General features: G+C 38.3%; 1 protein-coding gene across 1 annotated transcript in view; it reads left to right on the top strand.

Annotated features, from left to right (window-relative positions):
* The first annotated feature begins 2,018 nt into the window (after positions 1–2,018).
* The window catches only part of il34 (interleukin 34), a 42,788-nt gene continuing 29,395 nt past the window's right edge, over positions 2,019–15,411 (top strand). Inside the window, exon 1 of the mRNA XM_044125845.1 lies at positions 2,019–2,133. Within this exon, the coding sequence (XP_043981780.1) occupies positions 2,094–2,133 (40 nt within the window). The 5' untranslated portion in view covers positions 2,019–2,093. The remainder of the gene's footprint in view (positions 2,134–15,411) is intronic.

Raw genomic sequence — 15,411 nt, forward strand, 5'->3', positions numbered from 1 at the left:
TTAAGTGTAATAAGGTATTTGCACTGGAAACTAGACCAAATATACTTGGTAAAATGTTGTTTGTGTAGTGAGTGTGATGAAACTGGATTCTGGGAAGCTCCTGGACCAGTTTGCCAAAATGTTTTGGGTCTCTGTCCTCCTGGGCCGTGAGGCTCTGTCCGATCCAATCAGCTCTCCTGGATATTTTTGTGAATCTGAGCAGGCCGGTTGTTGCTCTTTGCTCCTGAATTCATCCACCGTTTGGCTTCTGTCTCCGGTTTAAATTCTGAGCTGTAGCTCTGCTCCACCAGCCAGATTTATTATTATAAACATTTAGACACAAAAGGCTTTCCTGCACGTGCAGGATCTTCGTTTCCTGGTGTTAACATTACAGCCAGAGCCCATAGTTTGGCCTCTTTTAGGCAAAAAGTAGTTAAAATTAGATATGCATCAATTTGGGAACCGGAATGTAGTTTTGGAACATTTTTCTGAAAACTCTTGTTGGTGAAATACAGAAGCTGCTCCAAATATTCCTTTGGGATAATATAAAACAATTATTCTGTGATTACAATATTTTTGAGACACATGCAGCGCTAGCACTAATCAAGTCTTTAGAAGTGTTCGATATGGCGGAGGTGGGCAGAGTACGAAGTGTGCCAGTTAATGATTCCCCCTGGGCAACAATGTGACATGTGGAACAAAAGATAAGTTCCCCCTTACATCTTAATGTGTTTTAACCAAATAAATTAACTTTACCCACATGAATTTATATTTATTGCCCTTTCTAACCAAACGTTAAAATAATGAATTAAATATATTAGAGTTGCCTTGATGGCAGCTTCAGTTTTGGATACTGAAGTTGCTCCACTTTGTTGTGAAAATAAAAGGTTAGACAAGGATCCTGATCATGGTCGCAGGTTTTCTCCAGATCCAAAAAAACACATGTGAAGTAGACGACCCAAGTCTCATGACCCCAACAGCAGATCCACAAGGGTAAAGTTCCTGAAGACCGCTGATCCAGGGTAAACATTCCTCAGGAAGCTGAGAAGTGTGACCCTTTATAGTGAACACTCGCTTCTCATTCACCTTTATTAACGGGGACCTTTTATGCAAAATTCACATTTTGCACATTTTTGTTCTTCCATTTGGATTTCTACTGCTTCTGAAAACAGCCCAAGTTGTTAAAAAAAACCCGTAATATTTTGGAAATTAGTTTGTTTTTTTGTGTTTTGAAAATGAGCCGTTTCAAAACCTTCAGAATGTAACGTCACAAATCCTCAGGCACTGCCCGTTACCTAGCAACCCCAGCAGAGTTCCGCCCGTTTCCTAGCAACCCCAGCAGAGTTCCGCCCGTTTCCTAGCAACCCCAGCAGAGTTCCGCCCGTTTCCTAGCAACCCCAGCAGAGTTCCGCCCGTTACCTAGCAACCCCAGCAGAGTTCCGCCCGTTACCTAGCAACCCCAGCAGAGTTCCGCCCGTTACCTAGCAACCCCAGCAGAGTTCCGCCCGTTACCTAGCAACCCCAGCAGAGTTCCGCCCGTTACCTAGCAACCCCAGCAGAGTTCCGCCTGTTACCTAGCAACCCCAGCAGATTTCCACCCGTTACCTAGCAACCCATTATAATCTCCAGCATGTTTGGTCAGCTGGTTTTGCTGCTGTATTTGTTGTAACTTCATCATGTGATTAATTGATTGATTACTTTTCGCAAAAGGCTTAGACGTCGTCTCTATCTTTACGTACATTTGGTTTTGTTTCAGACCTGAATTTCCTTTTCTGCACTTGTGTATAAAAAAAAATCCAATAAACATTTTTGAGAACATTTCAAGTTTTAAATGAAAACATGTCAGGAAACTCACACAGCGCGTGTTTGTTCGCAGCTCAGTTTAGGACGTGGTCAGATTCCTGCAAACATTTGCTGGATTCTCCTCTCTTCTGCTTTCTCCTCCAGACTTTTGGCAGCAGAGTTTGGAGCTGTGAGCTGCCTCAGTCGGTCTGAGAGAGGCTCACCGGTGCCATGAAGAGCTGAGGCAGGCACGCCGCCCCATGTGCGTCCATCCGCAGACATCGCTGTCGTGTGTGTGCTGCGTTTGAAGCACCGTGGGAAAGCCGAACAGGATGGTGCAACCGTCGCTGTGCTTCCTGGGGGGCCTTTTGGGTAAGAGACGCACACCTCGCTTTTGCTGATGTTCAAGCTGATTCTCCATCTGAGCGCAATCTGCTGACGGCAGGAGGGCTCCCTGAAACATGTCAGTAATAAGTGAGGACTGTGTGATGGATTACCAGGGCTTCAGTTTACCACCTGCAGCTCAAAAATGTCTCAGTTCTGGAAGTTTTTAGTCTCATTTCGGGAACTTTTTGTTGCTGCAAAATAGCAAAACTGGACGAACCTTTTTCTGCTGAAGGTTCGTCCAATTTCCTGAATGTGATTGAAACGAAGGGTTTTTGATGGACAGTCGTTATTCACTTTAATTAATTCGTCCTTATGGAAATCCCAACAACAACACAGTTTGAGCAGATTTTACTCAAACAAGCCAGAATTTTACTGACGTTTGACTGCAGGGGAGAGTTTGGGGTTATTGGTGGACAAGTCAAGTCAGTCAGTATCTGACCTCTTATTTCTTTAATTCAGAAGAACAACTTTCTGGAATAGAGACTTAGGCCTCACCACCTGTCTAAACAAGTGACTGATATAGAAAATGTATCTGGATTGAAACATTTTGTAGATACAGGATTTAAAATCTGAGCCTCTGTGTTCATTAAAGTTGGAACAAAATCAGATGCAAATTGTCACACAAAACAAAATATCTGTGGTTAAACTTTACAACCATTTTAAAACTTTTATTTCCTGGATATAAAAAAGGTCTCAAACAGAGATGATCCTGTTGTCTAGTCGCTCTCTCTCCCCGGCTGAACCACTGGCCAGGGCTTGTTTGGTTTTTTGCTGTTGGTTTTTTTAGGCGAAATCTTTATCCTGCTGCTGGTTTGCAGAACCAGCTGTTTCTTTAGCTTGTTTTGTAGCATTTGTGTGAGATTTTGCTCACAGCAAAGCCAAATTGAGCCGAATATTCCTGATTACATTCTATGAGGTTAAATAATTAACCCATGTGGTTCTCTTGAGGCTTTGTTGACTGTTTTCTGCACGTAAACTAAAATTATTTGAGCAGCTTGACTGACAAAATCTTTCTTCTTGTTTAAATCCCCACATTGAATCCTTTAAATAATTAATCGTGTCACTCTTTCACTCGGCAGATATTTATTTTGTGCCTCAGTGGTATGAAACATGGAAGTACTTATGTGAAATTTACCATTTTACAAGAATAGCCGAGTCAGATCAGGTCATTCAAGAACAAATGCCAATATTTTTTTATTTTATTTTATTATTTTCTTTACATTTTTGTTGGTTTGTGCTTGTTTATGTCATTTAAGACCACTTCTGTGGAAGACAGGAAAACCCTGTAGGGACCAAACCTGGTCTTGATTTTTAGAGCAAAGGTGTGAGTTGAGTTCAGGTTAAGGCCAGAGTTAGGAATGTATCGGATCAGGTTGGGCACAAACGAATGAAATTCAATACAAATTCCTCATATGGTCTCAAATATAGATGTGTGTGTTTGTAATTTAAAGCAGCTGAGAGGTCGAGAGCTTTGTTGTGATTAAACAAGACCTCTGTGTGAAATGGAAATAAAACCAACCGATCAAGCGTGTTGCCGCGCTGTTAGAGGGAATCCGCAAAGGGAATAAATCAAAGTTTCTGATTTGATTGGAGAAAAAAGAGGTTTAGTATTCAGCCAAATATTAAAATGTGTCGACGGCGAGTCGGTTTTACAAGCCAACCTTGCCAACGTAACTCTGTGATACGTTGCGCTGCACACTGAATTAAAACAGAGTTTTAATAGATCATTAAAACTCTGTTTTAATAGATTGTGTTTCTATTAAAACACTGTTTTAATAGACTGTAAATTGTAAATAACTGCTAGATATGGACAACTTCAATTGTTATGGAGAAATGGGCAAATTTATTTACTCACAGGACATTTAAAGAGCTTCGTACAATTAAAATAGGCAAACATATCCAGGTGGAAACTTGAGACTTCGGCCTTAAAGGGTTAAAGATTTGGAATAAGTGCAAATAATTTCTATTCAGACAAAAGATGTCATTTTGCCAGATGGAGAGCAGAATCTCGGCCGGATTGTCCAGCAGAAACGACATTCAAACTTTAAACAATTTAATGAAAATTAAATTATTACCCGAATCATTTGGTGTTTTGATGCCTTGTACACAGTTTAATGTAGCGATTTGATATTTTCACACTGAATGTTCAGCTTAATGTGACGATACACACACACGCACACACACGCACACACACTACATATAGCTAATATAATATAAAGTAAATTGACTTAAAATATTTTTATTTTTTGCAGATTTACCTCCACATGTGCAGTTTAGACATAAAAATTAATTTTTTTAGAATTGCAACTAACGACTATTAATCATTGAATCTGATAATGACATTATCGCATCTGATTAAACTACTTCAGAAATTTTAAAAACACCCAAATTAACAAATAATTAAATTTCTTTCTTGGATAAGAATCTCTCCTGTAGTGAACGATCATCATTTGTAGCAAAAGATGAATCTTCTAACATCAACTTGTGAAATGTTCGTCCATTTTTGCTTTTCTAGCATCAATACAGAGTAGAGCTGATCGATTAATTGTTGGATTTCAAAAGGTGAAGACAGAAATGACTTATAAGTAACTTTTGAGTGAGATATTGGAGGTTGTTTTTAGTCAATAATTCCTTAATATTGATGAAAACGTTCTAGGAACACTGGAAATTATTTCACATATAACATGTGGAAAATGTCTCGTTATAATTGAAAATAATCTGCCAATGAAACAAACGTTTTCTTCTGCAGATTTAAGGAAGTATTGATTTAAAACAAGCTCCAATATCTTCCTGAAAAATTACTTGCAAGACAGTTTTGTTTAATTTACTGTGAACTAAGACATTTGCACCAGAAACTAAACCAGAATTACTTGTTAAGAGACAAGAGTTACATCTCAAACAAGCAGCCAGTGTGTAAAACAAAAATAAAAAATAAACGAAGCATTTTCCGTGAAGCAGAACCCGGCGATCAAACGGAGCGGTGATCCGTATCTGCTTCCTCAACGTGACAGCCCAGAGCAACGCCCTGATTGCTGAAGATGAAGCCCTCGTCTCTCTGTCCATCTCGCGGCTCCGGAGGGAATTGGTTTGTTTTCCTACATGGATCCAATGTTTTTGAGAAAAAGAAAACATGTTTTCAAAAAGACGGAGGTGCAGATTTCTGCAGAGCCTTTCCCCCCAGAGCTCCACGTTGGTCATTTATTTGAATATTTGTGGTGCTTGTTGGGCTCAAACCGCCGGTTCTGCCTGCTTTGGTCTGTGGTTACATGTAGAAATTATTTGGCTTTTATTTCCATGTTTTATTTTCAGACTTCTTGCGGTTTATAAATCATATTATTTTGATTATTTACAATTTCATGATTTTTTTAGTGGTTTAAATTGTGGTTGAGTTCATGTTCAACCTTCTTATTCTAGTTTCTTTCGGCTTTGATTTTTTTGTTGGTCCAGATTTTCCTCACCTGTCATCCTGTTTTTAAACATTTTTAATTTTAGCCACTCAGAGTGTAGAGGACCTGATATTTTCTTCATCTTGTCAGATTCTTGTCTCGGATACGTTCATTGTTTCTGTTTTGCAGAAAGTTTTTGAATTTAAATCTGGGCCTGTCTGTGTGGAGTTTGCGTGATTGGACCGACCTAACCGTCATATTAAATGAAACTGATGTCAAATGTTTGTACAGCAAAGCTTTTACTTTCATTTGTGCTGCTTTCATTTTAAAGATATTAATAAATGTTTCCAGAGGTCATCAACCGAGTCCTGCCTGCCACATTTTAAAAAATACACATTAAAAACAAAAAACAACATTTGGTATCAATCGACTTTTCCTACAAATATTTTAGCTCAATTTTTTGGCAACAGGTTAATGTTTTTATTGTCTGGTTTCAAAAACCTTCCAAGTGTAACATCACAAATCAGCCGGCAGTGCCTCGTTACCTAGCAACCCCAGCAGAGTTCCACCCGTCTCCTAGCAACACAAGCTGAGCTCCACCACATTTCGTCTGCTGGTTTGCTGTGTGCTCTGCACAATGGCTGCAAGAAAAGACCAGAGTTTTGTTGTGGACTTACCATCCAGAAACCACTTGCTGAATTTTTGTTGGTTGTGCAGGAGGTTCTACTATTGCTTTTCAAATTGTACAGTTGTATAATAGCGCATCTGTTTGCTGACATTTTCACATGTAAACGTTAAGTTGGGGGCATGACCAGCAGGACAAGACACCCTAAAACAGCAAACTGAGCAGACTAAAATCTCGTTATATAGGCATAATTTTGCATAAATAAAAATAAAAATGTAATGAACATCTTTTGTGCACCCCATAGTCTGATCCTAACCTGTTCATGAGAGACTAGTGGATCACCTTTAAAATAACAACCCTGTGTTGAGATTCACTACATGGTTACGCGAAACCCCAATCCTGCAGAAAACAGTTCATCCTCTTATTTACAGATTAAAAGAACGTATTATTTTTGACACTAACAGTTTGCCATACGGGCCTGCAACGACGTAGTTTCTGGTATTTTTTCTCCTTCAGCCATCTGAATGAGTGTGAAAGTTCACATTTAACGTTTGTAGCATCTAACCTCTGCGTTTGTATTTGGCGGTTGTTTGGAAAATGCTTGGACCGACTTCGTTTGTTTCTCTGCTCCAAGCTGATTGTGTGTTGGTGAAAACCAATCCGCTGCTGTCAGTTATTCCTCCTGACAGGAAGTTTTTCATGAATTTAACATCATATTTAACATCGCTGATGTGGAGTTTATGATTGGACCGACCTAACCGTCATATTAAATGAAACTGATGTCAAATGTTTTGACAGCAAAGCATCATTTTGCTGCTTTCATGTTAGATATTTAAATGTTTCCTGCGAGGTCATCAACTCGAGTCCTGCCTGCCACATGAAGGAAATTCCTGGTTGTCATGGTTTTCCTATCATATTTTGCTCAATTTTTTGGCAACAGGTTTTGCTATTGTCTGGTTTTACTTTTGTAAAGCTTTCATCTCCCCCCAACAAACATGTGAGTGTATTTGGAAAACCTGATGGAAGGAGAAGCATCACACGTGGTTTATATTTTTGAATCAGATGTTGGCTGTGACATCTGAACTGGGAATGCTTTTGCCCTGCCTAGTTGCAGTAAAATACCGGAGGTTTTAGGAGAAATTTAAATTTATAGTTTTTTTTGTTATTTTTATTCAATGCATAAAAAAATTCCTGAGTGCTGATGCACATTTATAGCTCAGCTATAAATGTCAACAAACGCCAATTTGATAATATCGTTCTATAAAGGCAGTGAGATGGACGACTTGCTTCTGAGAGGCATAAATAAAAACTTTCAGTTTCAGTGAAAATGCTTCTAAAAATGTGCATCAGTACCTGGAACGGACCGGCGCAGATCAGAGGGAAGCAAACCTGAAACAGCTGGAACGCCGAGTCCAATACCAGCGTTTTCTTCTGTTGGTCCAAGACTCGTAAAATACGAAGTGGATGAAATGTAACGAGATTTTCTGCCCAACATAGTGCAGCGGAAAAATAATAACATTTAAATCAGGCCTGCAGCTGACATTGGCAGAGTTGGGTAGTAACTAGTTACATTTACTTGAGTAACATTTTTTTATGTACTTTTAAGAGTATTTTTAACTACGCTGTACTTTCTAGTTTTACTTGAGTAATTTTATTTTGAAGTTTCTCTGCTCTTACTTGAGTAAAATTTCTGGATTTTCTACCCACTGAATGAAAAACAAACATGTTGCAGCCACAAATTCACCAGAAAGAGAGACACCTGCAGTTTTTGTTAGTGTAATATTGAAAGAAACTGATTTAGAACTATTTTAATTTGCCTGATTGTTATTTTTTGTTATTTATAAGAATTGTTGTCATTTTTGACCACAAAATACCAAAATTTCTGACGGTGTAATTTTTAAAATATTAAATGATTGATAATTTGATCAGTTACTCAGAACTTGAGTAGACTTTTTACCAAATACCTTTTTACCTGAGTACCTTCTTGGACGGATTCTTGTTTTGTGAACTTTTCCACATCGTCATGTTGCATCACCAACTTCTTTATTTTTTTTGGCCGTCTGAAGCCAGGGAGCGTGTCAGTTAAAACCCCGCTTCAAACCACGTGACTGACAACCAACGGCGCCTCCGTTGCATGGGTCACGTGACTGTTTCATTTTGCGTGTCGGTTTTCAAAATAAAAGCATGATGAGCTTCATGGGTTATTGTATTTGATCGTGATCAGAGGAGTATTTGTTTTCAGCAGAGGCAGAAATAAAAGGAACCTTTTATAGTTCATGTGTATTACTGAGTGATTTTGATGACGGCTCTCATCAAAATGTTACGTTTGTTACCGGTTTTCTCAATTGTAAAATCAGTCGATGACAAAAGAAAACAGCCAGTGTCAGTCAACATATACCAGGATTGACTACAAATAATTTTAATAACTAAAAAATATTAGTTAAATAGGATTTAATTGACTCTCCTGTTACTAAACCTGAGTTTGACAAAAACTCTGTGACACTATTGCATTTACTATTTTTTTAAATATGTCTGTCTGAACGACAAAGCTGCCACAGTTTGAACAGCAGATGTCACTAGTGAGAAATGAACCTTTGGGCAAAGCAACAGGCTGGGAAGCTTCATTGCTTCATTGCTTCATTTGGCCATCACCAGTTTCATGTATTAACTCGGTGCTTCTCAATTCCAGTCCTCAGGTCCCCCCTGCTCTGCATGTTTTAGATGTACCTTTACTCCAGAGCAGCTGATTCAAATGATTGCATGACCATCAAGTGCTGCAGAAGCCTGTTAATCACCTACAGATTCAATCCAGGTGTGTGGCAGAAGGGAAACGCCTAAAACATGCAGGGCAGGGGGGCCTGAGGACCGGAGTTGAGAAACACTGTAACACAAAGTAGCATGTAATTGTGAAGAGAAAGGAAAAAAATATATATTTATGGGTGTCAAAATAAAAAAAACGTATGCCTTGGTTTTGTATTTAGCTCCTTTATGTATTATCTAATAAGAAATGTGCTGCAGTGCAACAAATTGAGTCACCTAATTAGTAAATGGAGTCCATCTGTGGGTAATTTAATCGCAGCACAAAGACAGCAGTTCCTAAAAGGTCTGAGGTGTTTGAGGAGATTAGATCAGATAATGCTTCGAATTAAACCTGACTGTCCTTCCCAAAATGGTCCAAAGGAGAGCAGAGCTTCACCGTTGGCCATGTTCAAATCTCCACATCCCTGGTTTTACAAGCTGCTCTCGAGTGAAACATGGCTGAAAAATGGCAGGCGTTGGAAGAGTAAATCAATTCAATAGTCATCTGAATTTCTATGGTGAGCATCACTATTCAGCCCCTTAATAAGACCCACACCACCGGGAAGTACGATCCAGTGCCACCAATTGCAGTCATGTGATTAGTAAATGGAGACCAGCAGTTTGTAATTTGATCTCAGAATAAATCCAGCTGTTCTGTGAAGGAGTCAGAGGTTCGTTAGAGAACAAACAGCATGAAGAACGCAGCAGGAAGGTCAGGCAGAAAGCAGGGCTGGGTTCGAATCTGAAACAAAAACCTCAACCTTGAAAATGTTCTGAACATTTTCTGAACCGTAAACCCAAACCAGAACCAAACATGGAGAAGCAGCTTTCAGTTTTCTGGAACAAACTTCCAGAAAACGGCAAAACATACGAAACACTGAGTTCCTTTAAATCAGGCGCATCAAACTCATTTTCATTTTGGGCCACGTGAAAATCTGAATGTTCTTAAAGGGCCAGAATATATTGATTTAAAACTCATTAAACTGTTAAAGCATCAATAAGTAGCTGTGATTTTTTTATTTTTTATTTTTTTTATCAAAATCACAGATTTTGTGGTGCTAATTTAGAAATATTTGTGAGGAATATTTATTACATTTGCGCTATTTAAGTAACATTCATGATGATAAATGTGACTTTTTATTACTCACCGTATCGATCACGGACTTTAACTTGACACCAAGTAAGGTCAATTAAACTCAATTTTTTTCACCAACTTAGAGAAAAATCTGCAATAAAATCAGAAAAGGTTTGGAGGTTTGTTGGTTTTGTGTGAAATTTGCAGACTTGTGGACAAAATGGACGGACTTATTGATTTAATTTGGAGTTTAGAGGGCCACTTAGAAAGCTACGGCGGGCCAGATTTGGCCCCCGGGCCTTAAGTTTGACACGTGCTTTAAATGAAGGCTAAGAACTCCACCTGTTTAAAGCTGCCGTTGATTCCTAATAATAACAGTTGAAAAACTAGTAAACATTACAATCAATCAATACATTTCAGATATATGCTGGTCATTCTTCCATTTATTTTGGTTCAGAAGCAACAGGTGAGTTAAAAGAGCAACTTCTCCACAAAAGGTCGTTGCTATTAGTTGTTTCCTTTTTTCTGAGCTTAATTTATGTTGTCATGATCTTATGATGCTGCTGCCGCCTGCTGTTGCTGAACAAACGTATAAATCGATCCATAAACGGTGGCGTCCATTATTGATTCCTTAAACGAAGCGCTGCTGTGACATCATCTTTCTTCTCCTGCGTATCGACTCACTAGTATCGTTGCAGTTGGGTTTAATTTGTAGTATGAACAAGGCCCGTCACAATAATCAATAAATCAAATAATCGCACAATAAATTAAAACAAACTCAATAATTTCCATGTGCATGATTTATTATTTATCTCTTTTTTTCTCTCTATTTCTACCAAAAACTGGATGATGAAACTCTTCAGTTTGGCACTTTGGTCTCAACTTTCCCTTTTTATGAAGAATAATTTTGTTTACAAAGATTTCAGAACTCATTTTATTGATCGTTTTGTTTATTTATTTTGGATATTTAAAATGTCTTCCAGTTCCAGTGTTAAATGCTCATTAGAATGTAAAGTTTATTGTGAAAGGCCCAGTATGAACAACCACAAAGAAAAAAATCGGATTTCAGAAAAAAACAACAAAAAAAAAAAAACTGAATGAAGCATCAAGACCTGCCGTCCTAGTCAAAGTTCTCGAAGCCATTCTGCAAAAACCCTTGACTAAATACAAATATATGGCCAGAGCTACAGTGACCGAGTGATGTGATGGATATATGTTAGAATGGCCTAGTTAAAACCCAGACCTAAATCCAGCTGAGAATCATAAAATTTCAGTCTGTATAAAAGTTGTTTGTGGCATGAATTTTGTCTTCCTCCTCCATAAAACAACATTTCACTTTTCATATTTTTATTAGAAAAACTGGTAAAGTTTTATTTTTTTCATTCCAGTTGATTTTGTTTTGATATTTTCACGTAGAAATCACAAAAAATACATTTAACTTGAAGGTTTAAATACCTTATAGATTGAAAAATTCTGTTTTGTTTGAACTTAACGAGTCGCAGATCGGGCAGCAGGGGAATGGGGTCAAAGGTCGGTGCTTTGTAAAACAACTTTAATGCCTTCCTCTGTAAGAGCTGGAAGTGGAGCTCCATTGATCTCCATCTGGAAACAAAACTACAACAAAATGTAGCAGCAGCAACTAAATAAGTTTTGAAATGTTCCAGCTGGGACTTAAACCAACTGTTTAATTTTCCAACATGTTGACGGAATCATGAACGTCTCTTGTTTTTCACGTCTTTTTAACCTGAGTTGGCACGTAAACATTTAATCAGATCACAGAGGGTATTTTCGGTCAGTCGGAGGAGAACCGATAAATTTGACGTGTCGGAATGCTAAATATGCTGCTGTTTTCCAGCTGTGCGTGATTCTTTCATTGACTTAACAAAACAGTCTGGCTCTCTGGAACCCAGATCCAGCCGTCCTTTTGTCTTTAAACCATCCTGGTCAAAGTCCCTTGGTGCAAACTCAATCTACCCTCGCTCTATTTACGTATTTGGGGGTGGCGTTATCATGGCTCAAGCCTGGTTTGAGTCCCCTGAATGAGAATATTTAGGAAAAACTTGGTGATCCTGCGGCAGCCGCAGGGAAGCCATTCGTCACCTCAGGAATGTTTCAAGCAGGTCTCGTCCCTCCAATTGTTTTCGGGATTTAAGATGAGGATGACCCTGAAATTCCTCCGCTGAGGAATGCTGTGTCATGGTAACGCAGCAAACACAACGGGATGACTCAAGAGTTTTTGGAAATGTGGGAAAAAATAAATAAAATAAATAAATCCATCGAACTGATTGGTTTTAAATGAGATTCAGGCTCATTCGTACCACTTCTACTGGAATCCAAAATAAAATTACGCGTTTTATTTTTACAATTTCAACAAATCTCACACTGATTTATATAGGACGTCTTATAAAAAAATGTAACTTTTGTGCATGATTTTGTACTTCTATTTGGGTCTCAAATGAAAAACTCATCTGTCTTTTGGAAATAAGTTAATGTGTTTTGGTATTTCAAAAACCTCCCAATCATTTGATGGACTCTGTTCTGTTACCTAGCAACTCTGGCAGAGTTCCGCCCGTTACCGAGCAACCCACGCAGAACTCCAACACGCTTGGTCAGCTGGTTTTGCTGCTGCATAATGACTGCTGAAAAGGGCAATGCTTTTGTTGTCGACTTACCCACTTGCTACATTCTTGTTGGTTGTGCAGGAGGCTCCACTTCTGCTTTTTGAAGATGCACGGATGTAATAATTTCCCATCTGTTTGCAGCCATTTTCAAGTGCAAGTGTAAACATTGAGTTGGGAGGTGTGGCCAAAAGCAGCTTATTTGCATTTAAAGTGACAAGACACCCAGAAATGACAAAAAAGACTGAACTGAGCAGAATAAAATCTCAATTGCTAAGAATGATTACGTGTAATGAACATGTAGACGTATCTTAACCTGTGTAAGGAAGCATAATAATTCACCTTTAAATATTATTCTGAAGAATCATTAAACAAGCTACCTCATTTTGATGTTTTTTAAAGTTGAGTGTCAGTGTTAAAGCAGAGATCCCTGGTCTCAGGAAAACATTAACCTTTTCTTGTCTCCAATTATTGTTAATTAACCTCCTCTTTAACTGAATTAGCAGTAAAACGTTATGAAGAGGAATGTATTTTGGAAAGCATAAAGGTCCAGTGTTCGAAGCAGACCAGATTCAATCACCCAGATTTAATTTTTCTATCTTTAAGCAATCAGATTTATATTTTAACCAGATTATTGATGCATTTCCCGCAGCACCAGAGGTTAAAAATGATCAAATTAAAAAACACTAATCGTAAAAATGGTGTGAGGAGGGTAAAAAATAAACTGGAGAGAGCAGCTGCTGTTTGGCTGAGCTGCAGAACGGAAGGTCAACTGTGTGTTACCTCCTCTGAAGCTCCACTCATGGTCAAGTTCAACATTTAACAGTAACTTGGCAAATGCATGTTTTCAAAATATTGTGCCGTGGTTAGGCCTGTCACAATCGCAAATTTTGCTGAGCGATTAATTGTCTCAAAAAATTTTGCGATAGACGATAATATTGTTTGAAGACCTTTGTACACTGATTTAATGGAAATGACATAATGCATGTGATTTCCTACCAAAGATAGATACACTTTATTTTCAAAAGAACACTCAACACTGGAACTGATAAATTAACAAAAATAAAATGGATTCTCAGTTTCCATTAACAAAAATGTACTTGAATAAAAACACTAAAGTGTAAATAAATACTGGATTCAACCAAAAGAGTGCAGATTATAAAGTCTGTTTACCATACTGCCCTTCAGTAATCATTAGATTTAAATAGAGAAGATGGAACATCGATTACCTGATGCAATAGTTCACTACACGTTAGTTCACACCTACATTTTCCCCTTAAAACAATCTTAGAACTTTGATTGTTCTAAGATTGTGGCTTGTGATCATCCTGTAATGTGTTACGGTAGATCGTTGTGGCGCTCCGATCTAAATCCGGGGTAACCTGTTGAATGTGACAGGTAGCCAATCAGAAAGCCGGATTCTCCTCCGTACTTTCTGAGGGGAAATTACAGAGGGGAATCCCAAACAGCTGAAACGGCGCAACCCGAAGTCCAGCGGACATTGGAGATATGTGGAAACAACATTAACGGTTATAAAACATTTCCTGCGAAGAATATAGAAATGAGGAGGGGAGGAGTTGGAGCGAAATTGCTACGCAGTTGATGAACCCGGTAACTTTTCAGCTGTTCTTCGTTAACGTGACATAAAATAGGTTCTAATGATTTTTCATTCAGTCAGGACGTTACGCTGACACTAGAGCCACATGTACTGCAAGTAGATTGTAGTAAAGCATTGATTAATGCCTGGTTTTAAAATTAGTTAACTGGACTTGTAGCCATTATTTGGTGCCCATCGCTCGTGATGGTGCCCATCGCACCATCGCAAGACGATATTGATTAATTTAATAATTAATCAAAAATAATTATTAAATTACTAAATGGCACCCTCTGGTGCTTCACAGAAAACAACGGCCATGTTGTCATGGAAACAGCTAATAAACAAACTAACAAATTAGCAAACTATTAACAAACTGACAAACATAACTGACACATTAAATTATTGACATTTTTACCTGTAATGAGTGGTTGACAAAAACATCCAGTTAGCCTCCCTTACTGGTCCACCTGTCCTCTGTGTATCGCAACAACACTCCAATTGAGTCCCCGAACAAAATCACAAAAACAAGTCAGAGAAGAACCGGATTTGATGACTTACCACATCAGAGCGCAAAACAGTCTGTGTGGAATTTCCGGTTTCCCCTTTTATTTATAGGCAACCAGTATTTATAGGCAACTGCTTGGGGAGAAAGTGTAGGGGGCGCCAAACACCACTCATCACAAGGCAGTTATGAAATACATACAAAGATGTTTACCAAAACATATTTTAGCAAGAATTTCACTTGTATATCTAATATCCGTTACACTTGGACTAATTACCTCGTTCATTTGTGATTATACATCATTCACAACAATCAAATGGAACAAATAGATTTCATAAAATTTTAACAAACAAATGGCTTCTAACACGATAATTATGTGAAATTAAATTAATTATATCCCAACTTCAGAAGATTTGCCTTTACCTTAACAGAGCTCTTTGGTTCCTCCTATCAGTCTGTAGCTTCTCATATTGAGGTCAAAGTTCAGATCTACCATAACTGACTGACACCTGCTGGCCTCAGGTGTCAGTCAGGAGAAGGTGACTGAGAAACCAGTAACCTCCTCCCAGATGATGACATGAACTTGTTAGTTCCTCTGTCCATTCTAGTAGCTGATATATTGTGAAAATCCGGTAGAAATGATGCACTAACCAGTCATGTT

Source organism: Gambusia affinis, linkage group LG08, assembly GCF_019740435.1.
Source record: "Gambusia affinis linkage group LG08, SWU_Gaff_1.0, whole genome shotgun sequence".
NCBI lineage: Eukaryota > Metazoa > Chordata > Actinopteri > Cyprinodontiformes > Poeciliidae > Gambusia > Gambusia affinis.